The 14,362-nt window shown below is 40.3% G+C and overlaps 1 protein-coding gene across 8 annotated transcripts in view; it reads right to left on the bottom strand.

Annotated features, from left to right (window-relative positions):
• YAP1 (Yes1 associated transcriptional regulator) overlaps positions 1-14,362 on the bottom strand; it is a 135,201-nt gene that overhangs the window by 24,608 nt on the left and 96,231 nt on the right. For 4 of the 8 annotated variants that reach the window (XM_070384322.1, XM_070384327.1, XM_070384324.1 and 1 more), the window contains exon 5: positions 1,170-1,360. In XM_070384322.1, coding sequence (XP_070240423.1) covers positions 1,170-1,360 — 191 coding nt within the window. The remainder of the gene's footprint in view (positions 1-1,169; positions 1,361-14,362) is intronic. The other 4 variants (XM_070384325.1, XM_070384329.1, XM_070384326.1 and 1 more) reach the window with 1 other exon arrangement.

The following is a 14,362-nucleotide window of genomic DNA, read 5'->3' as shown; positions in this document are numbered from 1 at the left end:
CCCAACATCTAAACTTTAGATTAATCACTCTGAAATTGGAGATGAGGGATTGTATTCTTAAGGCACAGAAAAACCAGTATTTCTGAACGAAAACCGACAGAAATGGCCCTAAAGGTTTCCAGCTCTCTAATGTTAGAACCTGCCCTTCCCAACGTGAAAAAACAACCACAAGCAGGTAATTTTAAGGTACTTGGGGATCTTCTAAACTTGGGATAGCCTGTGTTACATTTTAAATAAAACACATCTTAGATTCAGCAATAGTGAAACATAGCTGTCATTTGAGAGGTATCATACTGGTATATTCTCCTAGACAAATAATTTGTTTTAAGTAAAAAATATTTCTCCCCAAGTGATGTTCCAGAGTTTCTCCCTTAGTGAAATCTTCAGATATTAAATAGTCTGCAATTCCCTGTACAGACATACCTCGTTTTATTGCACTTCACAGACACTGCATTTTTTTAAAAACACATCGAAGGTTTGTGGCAACCCTGTGACTAGCAAACCTATCAGAGCCATTTTTCTAAAAGCAATTGCTCACTTCTGCCTCGGTGTCACATTTTGGTAATTCTCACAATATTTTGGCCTTTTTCATTATTGTTTTATTTATAATAGTGATCTGTGATGTTACTATTACAAAAAGATGACTCACTGAAAGCTCAGATGATGGCTAGCATTTTTTTCAGCAGTTAAGTATTTAAAAATTAAGTACTTTTAAAAAATATACACTGTTAAAAGACATAATGCTATTATACACTTAATAGACTATAGACTGGTATAAAGATTAACTTCTGTATGCACCAGCAAACCAAAAAACTCATGTGATTCACTTTACTGTAACACTCGCTTTACTGTGGTGGTCTGGAACTGACGGGCAATTTCTCCGAGGTATGCCTGTATATTTGAGGAAAAGCACCCTTGCTTCCTTTGCCTTCTGCTTGACTGCAGTGAACATGGCCCAAAGGCCTCTGTGTGACACGGGTTTACAAGTGACAGCCCACGCGCTCAGAGGCCAGCAAAGAAACTAAGACGAGGACAGAGCTGGACAGAAGGTTTCTGTGTCACTCTAGTACAGAAACAACATTCCTCTGTAACCAACAGATGCCAAAATGAAACACACCCAGCTTCACGTAGGAAAACAAAGCCCCAAGAGTGGAAGGCTGGTCTCTAACCTGGGGCCTCACCTGCCGAAGCAGTTCTTGCTGCTTCAGTCGCAGTCTTTCTTTCTCCATCTGCAACTGCTGCAGCCGCATCTGTTGCTGCTGGTTGGAACTGCCACCGCCCAGGACTCCTCCCTGTGGGCTCTGGGGGGCCAGCGGGGGCTGTTTCACTGGAGCACTTTGACTGATTCTCTGGTTCATGGCTGAAAGGAAACAGAAGATCTGTTCTAAAAAACTAGCAAAGAAAAAGGATATTTTGTTATTCACAAGCACGATGGGGATATTCAACATAGCCTCTTCTGTAGTAAGACCAGAAATAACCTAAAAACCCACCAACAGTACAAAGGGTACATCAGTTTATTATTATTACAGACATCCTTGTTATTAGTGTAGTATGTAAAGCGGTAAAGCGGCCGTAAGATGAAAGAAACAAGCAGCAGCTCTAACAGGCAATGCCACGGAGCAGTCTAAGGCACACCAAGTTAAAGGCACAGTAGAGAACAGGAAAAGGGAGAGGAGGACTGTATTGATATATTACATGCATATCCAGAGAATCTGAATCGAAGGACAGCTAAGGAGCAATTAACACCTGTTGGCTCTGTAGCTGGGGAACTGGGTGACTAAAGAACTGATGTTCAAGAGAGACATTTTTTGTAACTTTTCAAGTCTGAATAATGTGAATTCACTGCTTATTATAAAATATATAGTCAATTAAAAATAAATCCCTTAAAGTAACTAAGAGAAAGCAATCTAAGCAGTAAAGTTCAAGATTATTAATCTTTAAATATAATGCTAACTAACAAATCAAGTAGATTTGACGCGTGCTCCAAATAAAGCCTACATCTGGATGGCACAGATTGGTCTCATTCAACACCACTGTATCCCCCACACAGCCAAGGCAGTCAGTTATGTTTTGAGTTGAACCTGTAATACACCATTTGACAATTAGATTGGATTCTTACACTAGTGAATTTCTGTCACTGATACAACATTGACCAAACTATGGACTGTGTTAGCCTCAGTAAGCAGATGGAAGTTTTATTACGGAAAATGGCAATAAGAACGATACATTACCTTTTCAGACATCTATTCAACTTTTTAAGGTGAAATTTCAGGTCACTGTTTAATACATACTGACACTTGAAGAAATGACACTAATCTTCTACAACCTTTTGCAGAGAACAGCAAAGAAGGAAACTTCACAACGCTTTTGTGACCAGCATATCCCTAATACCTTACGAAGACATTAAAACGAAGAAAAATCATAGATGGCTCTCTCTCATCAACCTTGCTACCAAAATTCGAAATGATTCACTGATGGTGCTCATGACTTACTAGACTCTGGCCACAAAGAAAACTCCTTGTGATGATCTTCACATGTCCTCTGTTGGATCATAGGCACAGCTCTTGGAGGCCATCTTCTTTGAGGGCACTGCCCTGGGACTTTGTCTGACATTTCTCACCTGACTGTAATTGTTTATTTACAAATTATATCTTCTCTTCCCAGGTGGAACTAGTGGTAAAGAACCCTCCTGCCAATGCAGGAGACATAAGAGACGTGGGTTCAGTCCCTGGGTCAGGAAGATCCCCTGGAGGAGGGAACGGCAACCCACTCCAGTATTCTCGTCTGCAGAATCCCATGGACGGAAGCCTGGCGGACTACAGTCCACAGGGTCGCAAGCAGCTGGACACGACTGAAGCGACTGAGCACACACACCTCTTCTCTCAGACAAGTGCCTCGGGAGTGCGGACAGAATCCCAACCACGCATATATTCTCAGTGCCTAGTCCAGCAGCTTGGCATAAAATCTGTGCTGGAAAAAAACACTGAAATGATTCTAAGTCCTTTCATTATGCACTGAGGCAGAAATTTAACTTTATAAAAGATATGGCAATATAGAAATCCTGCCAATTTCCCCATAGACTACCAACTCTTCTAGGTAGCAGTGTAACATTGATTTGAAACCAAGGATATTAGAAAAAAGGAAAACTGCAGACTAATCCTCTCTGAGCATGCCTTAGTTCAATTCAAACTACTGAGATATTAATATAAGGTGATAACTTTTTTGTTCTTACTTTCCCCCTCTATTTTTCCTATATTTCTTCTAACGTTTTAAAAAATTCAGCCATGCCAGATGGCATGTGGGATCTTAGTTCAATGCCCTGACCAGAGACTGAACCCATGCCTCCTGCTTTGGAAGCACAGGGTCGTAACCACTGGACTGCCAGGGAACTCTTTTTCTAACTTCTTCAGTTGAACTCACTTAGCTTAAATCTTTTCTTAGAACATTTAAGTCAATAAATTTACCTTTATGGACTCCTTTTCTGGCATGTCACACATTTGAAGTTGTACATGTAATTCATGATTGTTCGATTGCAAATATCTGCAATTTCTATTTTGATTTCCATTTAACTCATGAGTTATTTAGGAGTACAGTTTTATACTCTTAAGCATATATTTAAAATTTTGAAAAATAACTGCCACAGAGAAGAAAAAAACATATTATGAATCCTCATGTAGCCATCACCCAACTTCCCAATGATCAACACACAACCAATTTTGTTTTACATCTGTTCTGACTTTTCCCTCAGTTACTTTCAAGCAAATAATATAGCCTTTCATCTGTAAATAACCTCAATAGGTATCATTTGGGAGTTTTGCTAAGATTCTTAGATTTTATAACTATTTTCTGCCTAATGCTGAAAAACTTGGTTCTAGTAACATTAATACGTATTATCCTTTTATACATACACAATTATTTCAAAATAACATTATGACTGAATATTAAAGTTATGATGAACAAAATGATAATTAAAGGTTTGAATTCTTTGTCATTTTTTTTGTCCTTAAGATATTTCATTAAGTATATCCAGCCAAATCAGCTGAAGTGTTACCTGAAATAATTCTTCTTTATGTGACTCAGCCACCAACTCAAATACTGGTTCACTTGTGACACTGCGCTTTTGAATTTTACACATTTGCTTTACTGACCACGCACCACCGCCCTGAGCAGACACAGACAGAGCAGGGTGCTGCTAGCACACTCTTAATACTTCACTTCACTCTGCCTTTTTGATAATAATATCCTTGAGACTACGCCAAAGTAGTATTAGAGTTTTTCTACCATTTTCTTTTAAAAATAACTGACCAGTATTTCATTCAACTAATTTCCTATTAGGGACCACAGTTTTAATTATAATCTGTATATTTTAATAGCTGGTGGGGCAAGCCATATTTTTTTTTGAAGCCAACTTTTGATTATTGGGATCTAATTTTATTGCTTTGTGGTTAAAATAACCTGGTCTGTACACTGCTTTGTGAGATCTGTGGCAGGTACGGGGGCAGCCCTGCTTCTGCCTTGGGCCAGGGCCGGTCAGCGGCAGCGTGCCTTTCCCCATCGGGCCTGCTTCACGCATCTCTCTATGCTCTCAACACTCTGAGTTCCTGACATCCCGACAAGACGACTGGCCCCAGCCCTGTCTGTGCTCCCTGTTTCGTCTGTGGTTTTATTTTCTGACCGACAGAGACTTTTTTCTTGTAAATTTATGAATTAAGTCTTTTTGGTTATTTCTTTTTAATGTTCTGAAAGAGCAGAGAAGAGATGTCCAAAAAACATGACTCGCTGTTTCATATTCTTCAAAGTCTTATTAATCTTTCTCATGGCAAAAAAGCCACATTTAAGAAACGTCTTTACAAAGAATAAATGGCTGGTACCTTAATAATTATGGCTGACAGTATTTTACAGGGGAACGGACAGAAAAAAGCCAAACACTTAAGAGCTAACATTTGCTCCATTGGTGGCTCAGATGGTAAAGAACCCGCTTGCAATGCAGGAGACCTGGGTTCGATCCCTGGGTAGGGAAGAGTCCCTGGAGGAGGGCATGGCAACCCACCCCGGTATTCTTGCCTGGAGAATCCCCAGGAAAGAGGAACCCGTTGGGCTACAGTCTATGGGGTCACAAACAGACACAACTGGGTAACGAAGCACAGCACAGCAACCTCATTAATACAATTGCTTATATCTACCTGTCACCAACATCATTAGATTCACAACTGACAGGTATCATCAGTTCAGTTCAGTTCAGTCACACAGTCGTGTCTGACTCTTTGCGACCCCATGAATCACAGCCCAGCAGGCCTCCCTGTCCATCACCAACTTCCGGACTTCACTCAAACTCATTTACCATGGAGTTGGTGATGATATCCAGCCATCTCATCCTCTGTCGTCCCCTTCTCCTATAGCCCCTAATCCCTCCCAGCATCAGAGTCTTTTCCAATGAGTCAACTCTTCGCATAAGGTGGCCAAAGTATTGGAGTTTCAGCTTTAGCATCAGTCCTTCCAATGAATACCTAGGACTGATCTCCTTTAGAATGGACTGCTTAGATCTCCTTGTAGTCCAAGGGACTCTCAAGAGTCTTCTCCAACACCACAGTTCAAAAGCATCAATTCTTCGGCACTACACTTTCTTCACAGTCCAACTCTCACATCCATACATGACCACAGGAAAAACCATAACCTTGACTAGACGGACCTTTGTTGGCAAAGTAATGTCTCTGCTTTTGAATATGCTATCTAGGTTTGTCATAACTTTCCTTCCAAGGAATAAGCATCTTTTAATTTCATGGCTGCAGTCACCATCTGCAGTGATTTTGGAGCCCCAAAAATAAAGTCTGACACTGTTTCTACTGTTTCCCCATCTATTTCCCATGAAGTGATGGGACCGGATGCCATGATCTTCGTTTTCTCAATGCTGAGCTTTAAGCCAACTTTTTCACTCTCCTCTTTCATTTTTATCAAGAGGCTTTTTAGTTCCTCTTCACTTTCTGCCATAAGGGTGGTGTCATCTGCATATCTGAGGTTATTGGTATTTCTCCCAGCAATCTTGATACCAGCTTATGCTTCTTCCAGCCCAGCATTTCTCATGATGTACTCTGCATATAAGTTAAATAAGCAGGGTGACCATACACAGCCTTGACGTACTCCTTTTCCTATTTGGAACCAGTCTGTTGTTCCATGTCCACTTCTAACTGTTGCTTCCTGACCTGCATATAGTTTTCTCAAGAGGCAGGTCAGGTGGTCTGGTATTCCCATCTATTTCAGAATTTTCCACAGTTTATTGTGATCCACATAGTCAAAGGCTTTGGCATAGTCAAGAAAGCAGAAACAGATGTTTTTCTGGAACTCTCTTGCTTTTTCCATGATTCAGCGGATGTTGGCAATTTGATCTTTGGTTCCTCTGCCTTTTCTAAAACCAGCTTGAACATCTGGAAATTCACGATCACTTATTGCTGAAGGCTGGCTTGGAGAATTTTGAGCATTACTTTACTAGCGTGTGAGATGAGTGCAATTGTGCGGTAGTTTGAGCATTCTTTGGCATTGCCTTTCTTTGGGACTGGAATGAAAACTGACCTTTTCCAGTCCTGTGGCCACTGCTGAGTTTTCCAAATTTGCTGGCATACTGAGTGCAGCACTTTCACAGCATCATCTTTCAGGATTTGAAATAGCTCCACTGGAATTCCATCACCTCCACTAGCTTTGTTCGTAGTGATGCTTTCTAAGGCCCACTTGACTTTACATTCCAGGATGTCTGGCTCTAGGTGAGTGATCACACCACTGTGACTTTCTGGGTCGTGAAGATCTTTTTTGTACAGTTCTTCTGTGTATTTTTGCCACCTCTTCTTAATATCTTCTGCTTCCGTTAGGTCCATACCATTTCTGTCCTTTATCGAGCCCATCATTGGATGAAATGTTCCCTTAGTATCTCTAATTTTCTTGAAGAGATCTATAGTCTTTCCTATTCTGTTGTTTCATAGTATGATATAAAAAACATGGCCTTTAGAGTCAAACAAACCATGATTAGAGTTAGGCACATCAGTTCAGTACTTCATCTAATTCTCAGTTTTCTCAACTATACCTTGGGGATGGATCATTGTGGGTGTGTGTGCTCAGTCACTCAGTTGTGTCCAACGCTTTGCAACCCCATGCACTGTAGCCCACCAGGATCCTCCATCAATGAAATTTGCCAAGCAAGAACACTGGAATAGCTTGCCATTTCCTCCTCTAGGGATCTTCCTGACAGGAACTGAGTGTGTCTCCTACATTGGCAGGAGGATTCTCTACCACTGAGCCAGGTGGATGCCATTGTGGGGCTTATAAGTAAAATGGAAAGCTTCCGTTATATTCCTGGAAGACAATATGTGCTCCAAAAATGTTAGCCTCCTCCCCTCTCCAAACAGTTCTTTCTAAAACTTGAAGATTACTAGCTTTTTAGATAATCAGAAGGGGCCACAGGACTGGAAAAGGTCAGTTTTCATTCCAATCCCTAAGAAAGGCAATGCCAAAGAATGTTCAAACTACCACACAATTGCACTCATCTCACACATAGCAAAGTAATGCTCAAAATTCTCCAAGCAAGGCTTCAACAGTACATGAACTGTGAACTTCCAGAAGTTCAAGCTAGATTTAGAAAATACAGAGGAACCAGAAATCAAATTGCAGACATCCACTGGATCATACAAAAGGCAAGAGAGTTCCAGAGAAACATCTATTTCTTGACTATGCCAAAGCCTTTGACTGTGTGGATCACAACAAAGCGGAAAATTCTTCAAGAGATGGGAATACCAGACCACCTGACCTGCCTCCTGAGAAATCTGTAAGCAGGTCAAGAAGCAAGTTAGAACCGGACAGGGAACAACAGACTGGTTCCAAATAGGGAAAGGAGTACGTCAAGGCTATATACTGTCACCCTGCTTATTTAACTTATATGCAGAGTGCATCATGAGAAACGCTGGGCTGGATGAAGCACAAGCTGGAATCAAGATTGCCAGGAGAAATATCAATAACCTCAGATATGCAGACGACACCACCCTTCTGGCAGAAAGTGAAGAGGAACTAAAGAACCTCTTGATGAAAGTGAAAGAGGAGAATGAAACAGCTGGCTTAAAACTCAACATTCAAAAGACTAAGATCATGGCATCCAGTCCCATGACTTCATGTCAAATAGATGGAGAAACAACGGAAACAGTGACAGACTTATTTTTTTGGGCTCCAAAATCACTGCAGATGGTGACTGCAGCCATGAAATTAAAAGACGCTTGGTCCTTAGAAGAAAAAGCAGAGACATTACTTTGCTGACAAACGTCCGTCCGGTCAAAGCTATGGTTTTTCTAGTAGTCATGTATGGATGTGAGAGTTGGACCATAAAGAAAGCTGAGTGCTTAAGAACTGATGCTTTTGAACTGTGGTGTTGGAGGAGACTCTTGAGAGTCCCTTGGACACCAGAGAGATCCAACCAGTCCACCCTAAATGAAATCAGTCCTGAATATTCATTGGAAGGACTGATGCTGATGCTCCAATACTCTGGCCACCTGATGCGAAGAACTGACTTTTCCAATAAGACTCAGATGCTGGGAAAGACTGAAGGTAGGAGGAAAAGGGGATGACAGAGATGACAGATGATTAGATGGCATCACCGACTTGATGGACATGAGTCTGAGCAAATTCCAGGAGATGGTGATAGACAGGGAATCCTGGTGTGCTGCAGTCCAGGGGGTCACAAAGAGTCAGACACGACTGAGCAACTGAACTGACATATAACCACCTTGGCTTGAATTCCCATACCTTCTCTCTCCCATCCCTCCACTCCATCATGCTTGTCACTGTTTCTAAGCATTTTATGATTCACAAAGATATGTATATTTATCTTTTCCTACAAGATCTAAACAGGAAAAAAATAGGTGGTGGAGTTTGAGCCTTAGCTCAGCCTCCTTAGGGATCCTTCTCTTTTGGTGAAAATATTTCTGGCATTCCCAAAGGGCACTCAACATATTTTCTCAAAGAGATGTTTTCACACATTGTGCTATACCAGTTTTGAAAATATGAGTTAAATATGAACTGGGGACTGATCTGAGTATCTGTCACATATGGTGAACCTCTAATTCTGAGGTCTAGAGCAAAAAACTACTGGGAAAAACATTTTCCATTCCAAGCAGTTAAATAAATTTTAAAAAAAAATGCTAGAAAATAACCCATAAGTAAGCTGAAAAGCGTTGAAATGATAAAATATGACTGATTTCAAAACAGATTCTAGGGTTATTAAGAAACATTAAAAAAAAAAAGCTTTGAATTTTCCACATTGCATTTTTTTAATATTGCATATAACAGGTTAATGTAAATATATATTCTTGTGAAAACTGGCTGGACAATAACAATATTGTATGAAAATAAACATAACTATCCTCTGCTCCTCACCAGTTTCTCAGAATTAGATGCCATTAGCAGTAACCAGTAATGGCAGCGACCACCGCTGATGGCACGCTGAACTGGTTGGTAAGGTCGTTTTCAAACCTAAGCTGACTGCTAAAAACCACAGAAAGGGAAAAATAGGGTATCAAAAGACGGAGTAAAAACTCCACAAAATTAAAAAGAAATCTGCACAAAATATGCAATAGATAGTTTCTCTGGCTAATAATGGTCAGTCTTTTTTTGGTTGTTTACTTAAATGCTGTTTGTTACCTGTGGATATAAGCAGTCTGCAAGTTTCTGTACTAAGAGTTCACTTAAATGACCAATTCAAACAACCTTGTTTATCCACTGAAGCTGGGATTTCTTCTCTTCAGAAGCATCCCGTTCTTTACCTTCTGACCATCTCAAGCATTTCAACAAAGCACAGAGCAGCGCACCCACATGGGGTGCACCAGAGACCTCACAAGCAGGCAGGAAACAAAACAGGCTTTGTTTCATGGGGGAAGGGAGCAGGGCAGTCCAAAAAAAGAAAGAACTGCATTACCGACGTCTTCCCCTAAGTGATCAACCCCCAAAATCCAAATGTTTCCAGTTTTAAAGGTAAAGAGAAAATAAATCTCTAAAACAGGATAGAAGTTTTTAAAAAATATGCTATATTTAAAAATTCAGAGTCTGCCGCTTAATAGTAACTTTCAAGTTACTATTTCATAACTTGAACAAATCAGTCAGAAGCAAATCAGTCCTGACAGCTTTATGGTAGTAAATTATACAATCAGCAATTACTGAAGAAGAAGAAGGAAAAAAAAGACCACCTTCTCAAAAACAAAGGAGGTCGTCACCATGGGTTCTTTCCAAATGTCCTTCTGAACATACGAGTTTTCAAACTGCAGACAAATTTTAGGTTTGTGTAACTGGCATCTTCAATCTTGTAATATTACAAAGTATTTCAGATCTGGTAATCAACTGTAGACTTTGATAATCAAGTCTATTTCTAAGCATTTAGAAATGCCACAAAATGGCATCCCAGTAATGCCATTAAGTGTAAATTTAAACTCAGAAACATTTTTTTGAACTTTTAAAACATTAACTCACATCAAACCTCCCACAACACAAGAAAGGACTTCTTTACTTTGTTTAATATTTTATCAAGTTTCAGACATTACACAATTACATGTTAGAAGGGCTGTATTAGTTTGTTCATAACATTTAGAAAGAAATTTTAGGTTTTTCCTATATCGATAAGATACTTAAGACTTCTGTAAAATAGTAGGCTTATTAAAAGAAATGAAAGTTTTCGGAAAACAATCTAACAGGCCACCTGTCAGGCTTAAAAGGGTAAAAACAAAACACAAAACACCCACTGCTAGCTCAGTATTTCAATATGACTGAGGGAACTGCACTGTCTACAAAAAGTTGTTACTAACTGGCACAATAATTATGTATTTTAAATAAGGCTAGGGTCCTAATTTAATGACTGAATACCTTTTCATTATCAATATGCAAAAGATGTGTCCCAACACTGTTAAGCTATACCTAAATGAAAAGTTATTCTGAGATATTCACCCTTTATCAGTAGTTTTAATAAAGTCACAGGGCTGTGTGTAACCATCACCATTGTCTACTTTCAGAACATTTTCATCATCCCCCAAAGAAGCCATTTATTCCTTTGTTGAGTACACTTTCTGTTGCCCCTTCCCCAGTTGCTGGTAATCATTAAACTACTTTCTGTCTCTTTGGAACTGCCTATTCTGAACAGGTCATATATGTGGAATCAATTTTGTGACTGGCTTGGTTCACTTTGTATGTTTTCTAGAGTCATCCATGTTATAGCATGTATCAGCATTTTACTCCTTTTTATCACCGAATAACTTTCCATTGTACAGATCTACATTTTGTTAGTTTGTTCATCAGTTGATGGAATATCTGTTATTTCCACCTTTTGGTTTTCAAGAATCATGTGGCTACAGACATTCAAGTCTGCAGGTTTTTGTACGGACATACGGTTTGCACTTTCGGGCATACATATCTAGGGCATGGAATTGCTGGGTCGCACGGTGGGTGCAGCTTTCTGAGAAAGTGCAACAAAACGGTTTTCTCGAGTGGCTGCCTCCGTTTTCAATCACACGGACAATGGAGGAGGGTGCCAACTGCTCCATGTGCTCGTCAGCACTTACTGATGCCTGTCTTTCACTTCAGCCATCTTACTGAGAATAAAATGGTATCTCACTGGGGCTTTGGTCTGTATGATGTGGTAACAGCTAACCTCCTCTAATAGTCCACGCTAGCTCTTATCATAGGAACACTCTGTACTTTTCTCCCTTCCCAATTATCAACCTCCAGGGCCCCCAAACTGGGTTAAAGTATTTAAATCTTTATAAACTGTTCAAAAATATCAGTAACATCTTTATTTGGATCACAATAAACTGTGGAAAATTCTGAGAGATGGGAATGCCAGACCACCTGACCTGCCTCTTGAGAAACCTGTATGCAGGTCAGGAAGCAACAGTTAAAACTGGACATGGAACAACAGACTGGTTCCAAATAGGAAAAGGAGTATGTCAAGAGTGTATACTGTCACCTGGCTTATTTAACTTATATGCAGCATACATCATGAAAAACGCTGGGCTGGAAGAAGCACAAGCTGTAATCAAGATTGCCGGGAGAAATATCAATAACCTCAGATATGCAGATGACACTACCCTTATGGCGGAAAGTGAAGAGGAACTAAAAAGCCTCTTGATGAAAGTGAAAGAAAGAGGAGAGTGAAAAAGTTGGCTTAAAGCTCAACATTCAGAAAACTATGGCAAATAGATGGGAAACAGTGTCAGACTTTATTTTTTCGGGGCTCCAAAATCACTACAGATGGTGACTGCAGCCATGAAATTTAAAAGACTCTTACTCCTTGGAAGGAAAGTTGTGACCAACCTAGATAGCATATTAAAAAGCAAAGACATTACTTTGCCAACAAAGGTCCGTCTAGTCAAGGCTATGGTTTTTCCTGTGGTCATGTATGGATGTGAAAGTTGGACTGTGAAGAAGGCTGAGCGCTGAAGAATTGATGCTTTTGAACTGTGGTGCTGGAGAAGACTCTTGAGAGTCCCTTGGACTGCAAGGAGATCCAACCGTCCATCCTAAAGGTGATCAGTCCTGGGTGTTCACTGGAAGGACTGATGCTGAGGCTGAAACTCCAATACTTTGGCCACCTTGCGAAGAGTTGACTCATTGGAAAAGACCCTGATGCTGGGAGGGACTGGGACAGGAGGAGAAGGGGACGACAGAGGATGAGATGGCTGGATGGCATCACCGACTCGATGCACATGAGTTTGGATGAACTCCGGGAGTTGGTGATGGACAGGGAGGTGCTACGATTCATGGGGTCAAAAAGAGTCAGACACGACTGAGTGACTGAACTACCTAACTTAGGTCAATTTGATATCGTCAACCATCTATCAAAAGTCTGGCGTGAAAATTCATTATAATGGTATTTTTCAAACAATACAATTGTGAATAGAGCTTAAAAAACATTCAACAGAACATTTTCTCCTCATCACCTCATTAAGCAGTTTGGGACAGGACACAGGAGTTGCTAAATGAGGTGAGGAGGAGAAGGGAGAAAGTAATCTTAACTAGCCTTCAGCTCTGTCTCCAGGACATAACTATATCTTTTCCCTCTACTATGAAAACAGTGTTTAAAGTACAAATAATGAAATGACTGGTCTATATAGAGACAGGGAATAATGTTTTAAAATCTACCTGGCATCAAGAATTCATGTTAGATTAACGAGTAAATAGTCCCATTAACAATAGCTTTATTTCTAATTACATGTAATTTATTACTCTTTCACTAGGGGAATTTATAATTTAAAAGAGATGAATCTGAGTTTTGACTGCCAAGCGCAAAAACTGGTCCTTTTATATAGGGTAGCGCTTGACTGGCTTCTCATCCTTTAATGTTCCTCTTTGAAAAGTGTTCCTGACTACCTCACCGCATTCCCTCTTGGAGCACCTTAGGAGAAAGCCCTTCATTGTATTTAACAGGTTTTGTGACGGTTTATTTACTCAGTAGCCTGCAACCTCCACCCCCCAGCTGTTAGCACAGTGCCTGGTACGTAACTGGCACTCATCTGCTGAATGAGTAAGTAAGTACGAAAAGTTTTTATCCCTGGTTAGTAGGATGCTATTAGTAATGCACAAGAGAATCTCCAAATTGAAGCGAGTCCAGAATGAATTCTGAAGTGACCTCAGCAACCAGGGTAGCAGAACAACATGAGCATAAAACAAAGAATACGAACCACTCCCCTTCTAAGTCACTCCAACTGGTTTCAGCAGAAATCCATCTGGCTTTTCCCTCCGGAAGTCTATAATCTCTTTTTCTGTTTATCTGAGTCTCTGGGTGGGCACAAAAAGTGACACCAGTAATGGATCTCCTCTTCAGTGCGTTTTATAAGACACTTGCTACTAATGCAGAGGTGATGCTGGAATCAAGACTGCCGGGAGAAATATCAGTAACCTCAGATGTGCAGAGGACGCCACCCTTATGGCAGAAAGTGAAGAGGAACTCAAAAGCCTCTTGATGAAAGTGAAAGAGGAGAGTGAAAAAGTTGGCTTAAGGCTCAACATTCAGAAAACGAAGATCATGGCATCTGGTCCCATCACTTCATGGGAAATAGATGGGGAAACAGTGGAAACAGTGTCAGACTTTATTTTTTTGAGCTCCGAAATCACTGCAGATGGTGACTGCAGCCGTGAAATTAAAAGATGCTTACTCCTTGGAAGGAAAGCTAAACCAACCTAGATGGCATATTGAAAAGTAGAGACATTACTTTGCCAACAAAGGTCTGTCTAGTCAAGGCTATGGTTTTTCCTGTGGTCATGTATGGATTTGAGAGTTGGACTGTGAAGAAAGCTGAGAGCCAAAGAATTGATGCTTCTGAACTGTGGTGTTGGAGAAGACTCTTGA

This window comes from Bos mutus, chromosome 15, assembly GCF_027580195.1.
Source record: "Bos mutus isolate GX-2022 chromosome 15, NWIPB_WYAK_1.1, whole genome shotgun sequence".
Taxonomy (NCBI): domain Eukaryota; kingdom Metazoa; phylum Chordata; class Mammalia; order Artiodactyla; family Bovidae; genus Bos; species Bos mutus.
Note: the sequence above shows the minus strand (reverse complement) of the source record. Positions and strands in the feature narration are given on the sequence as shown.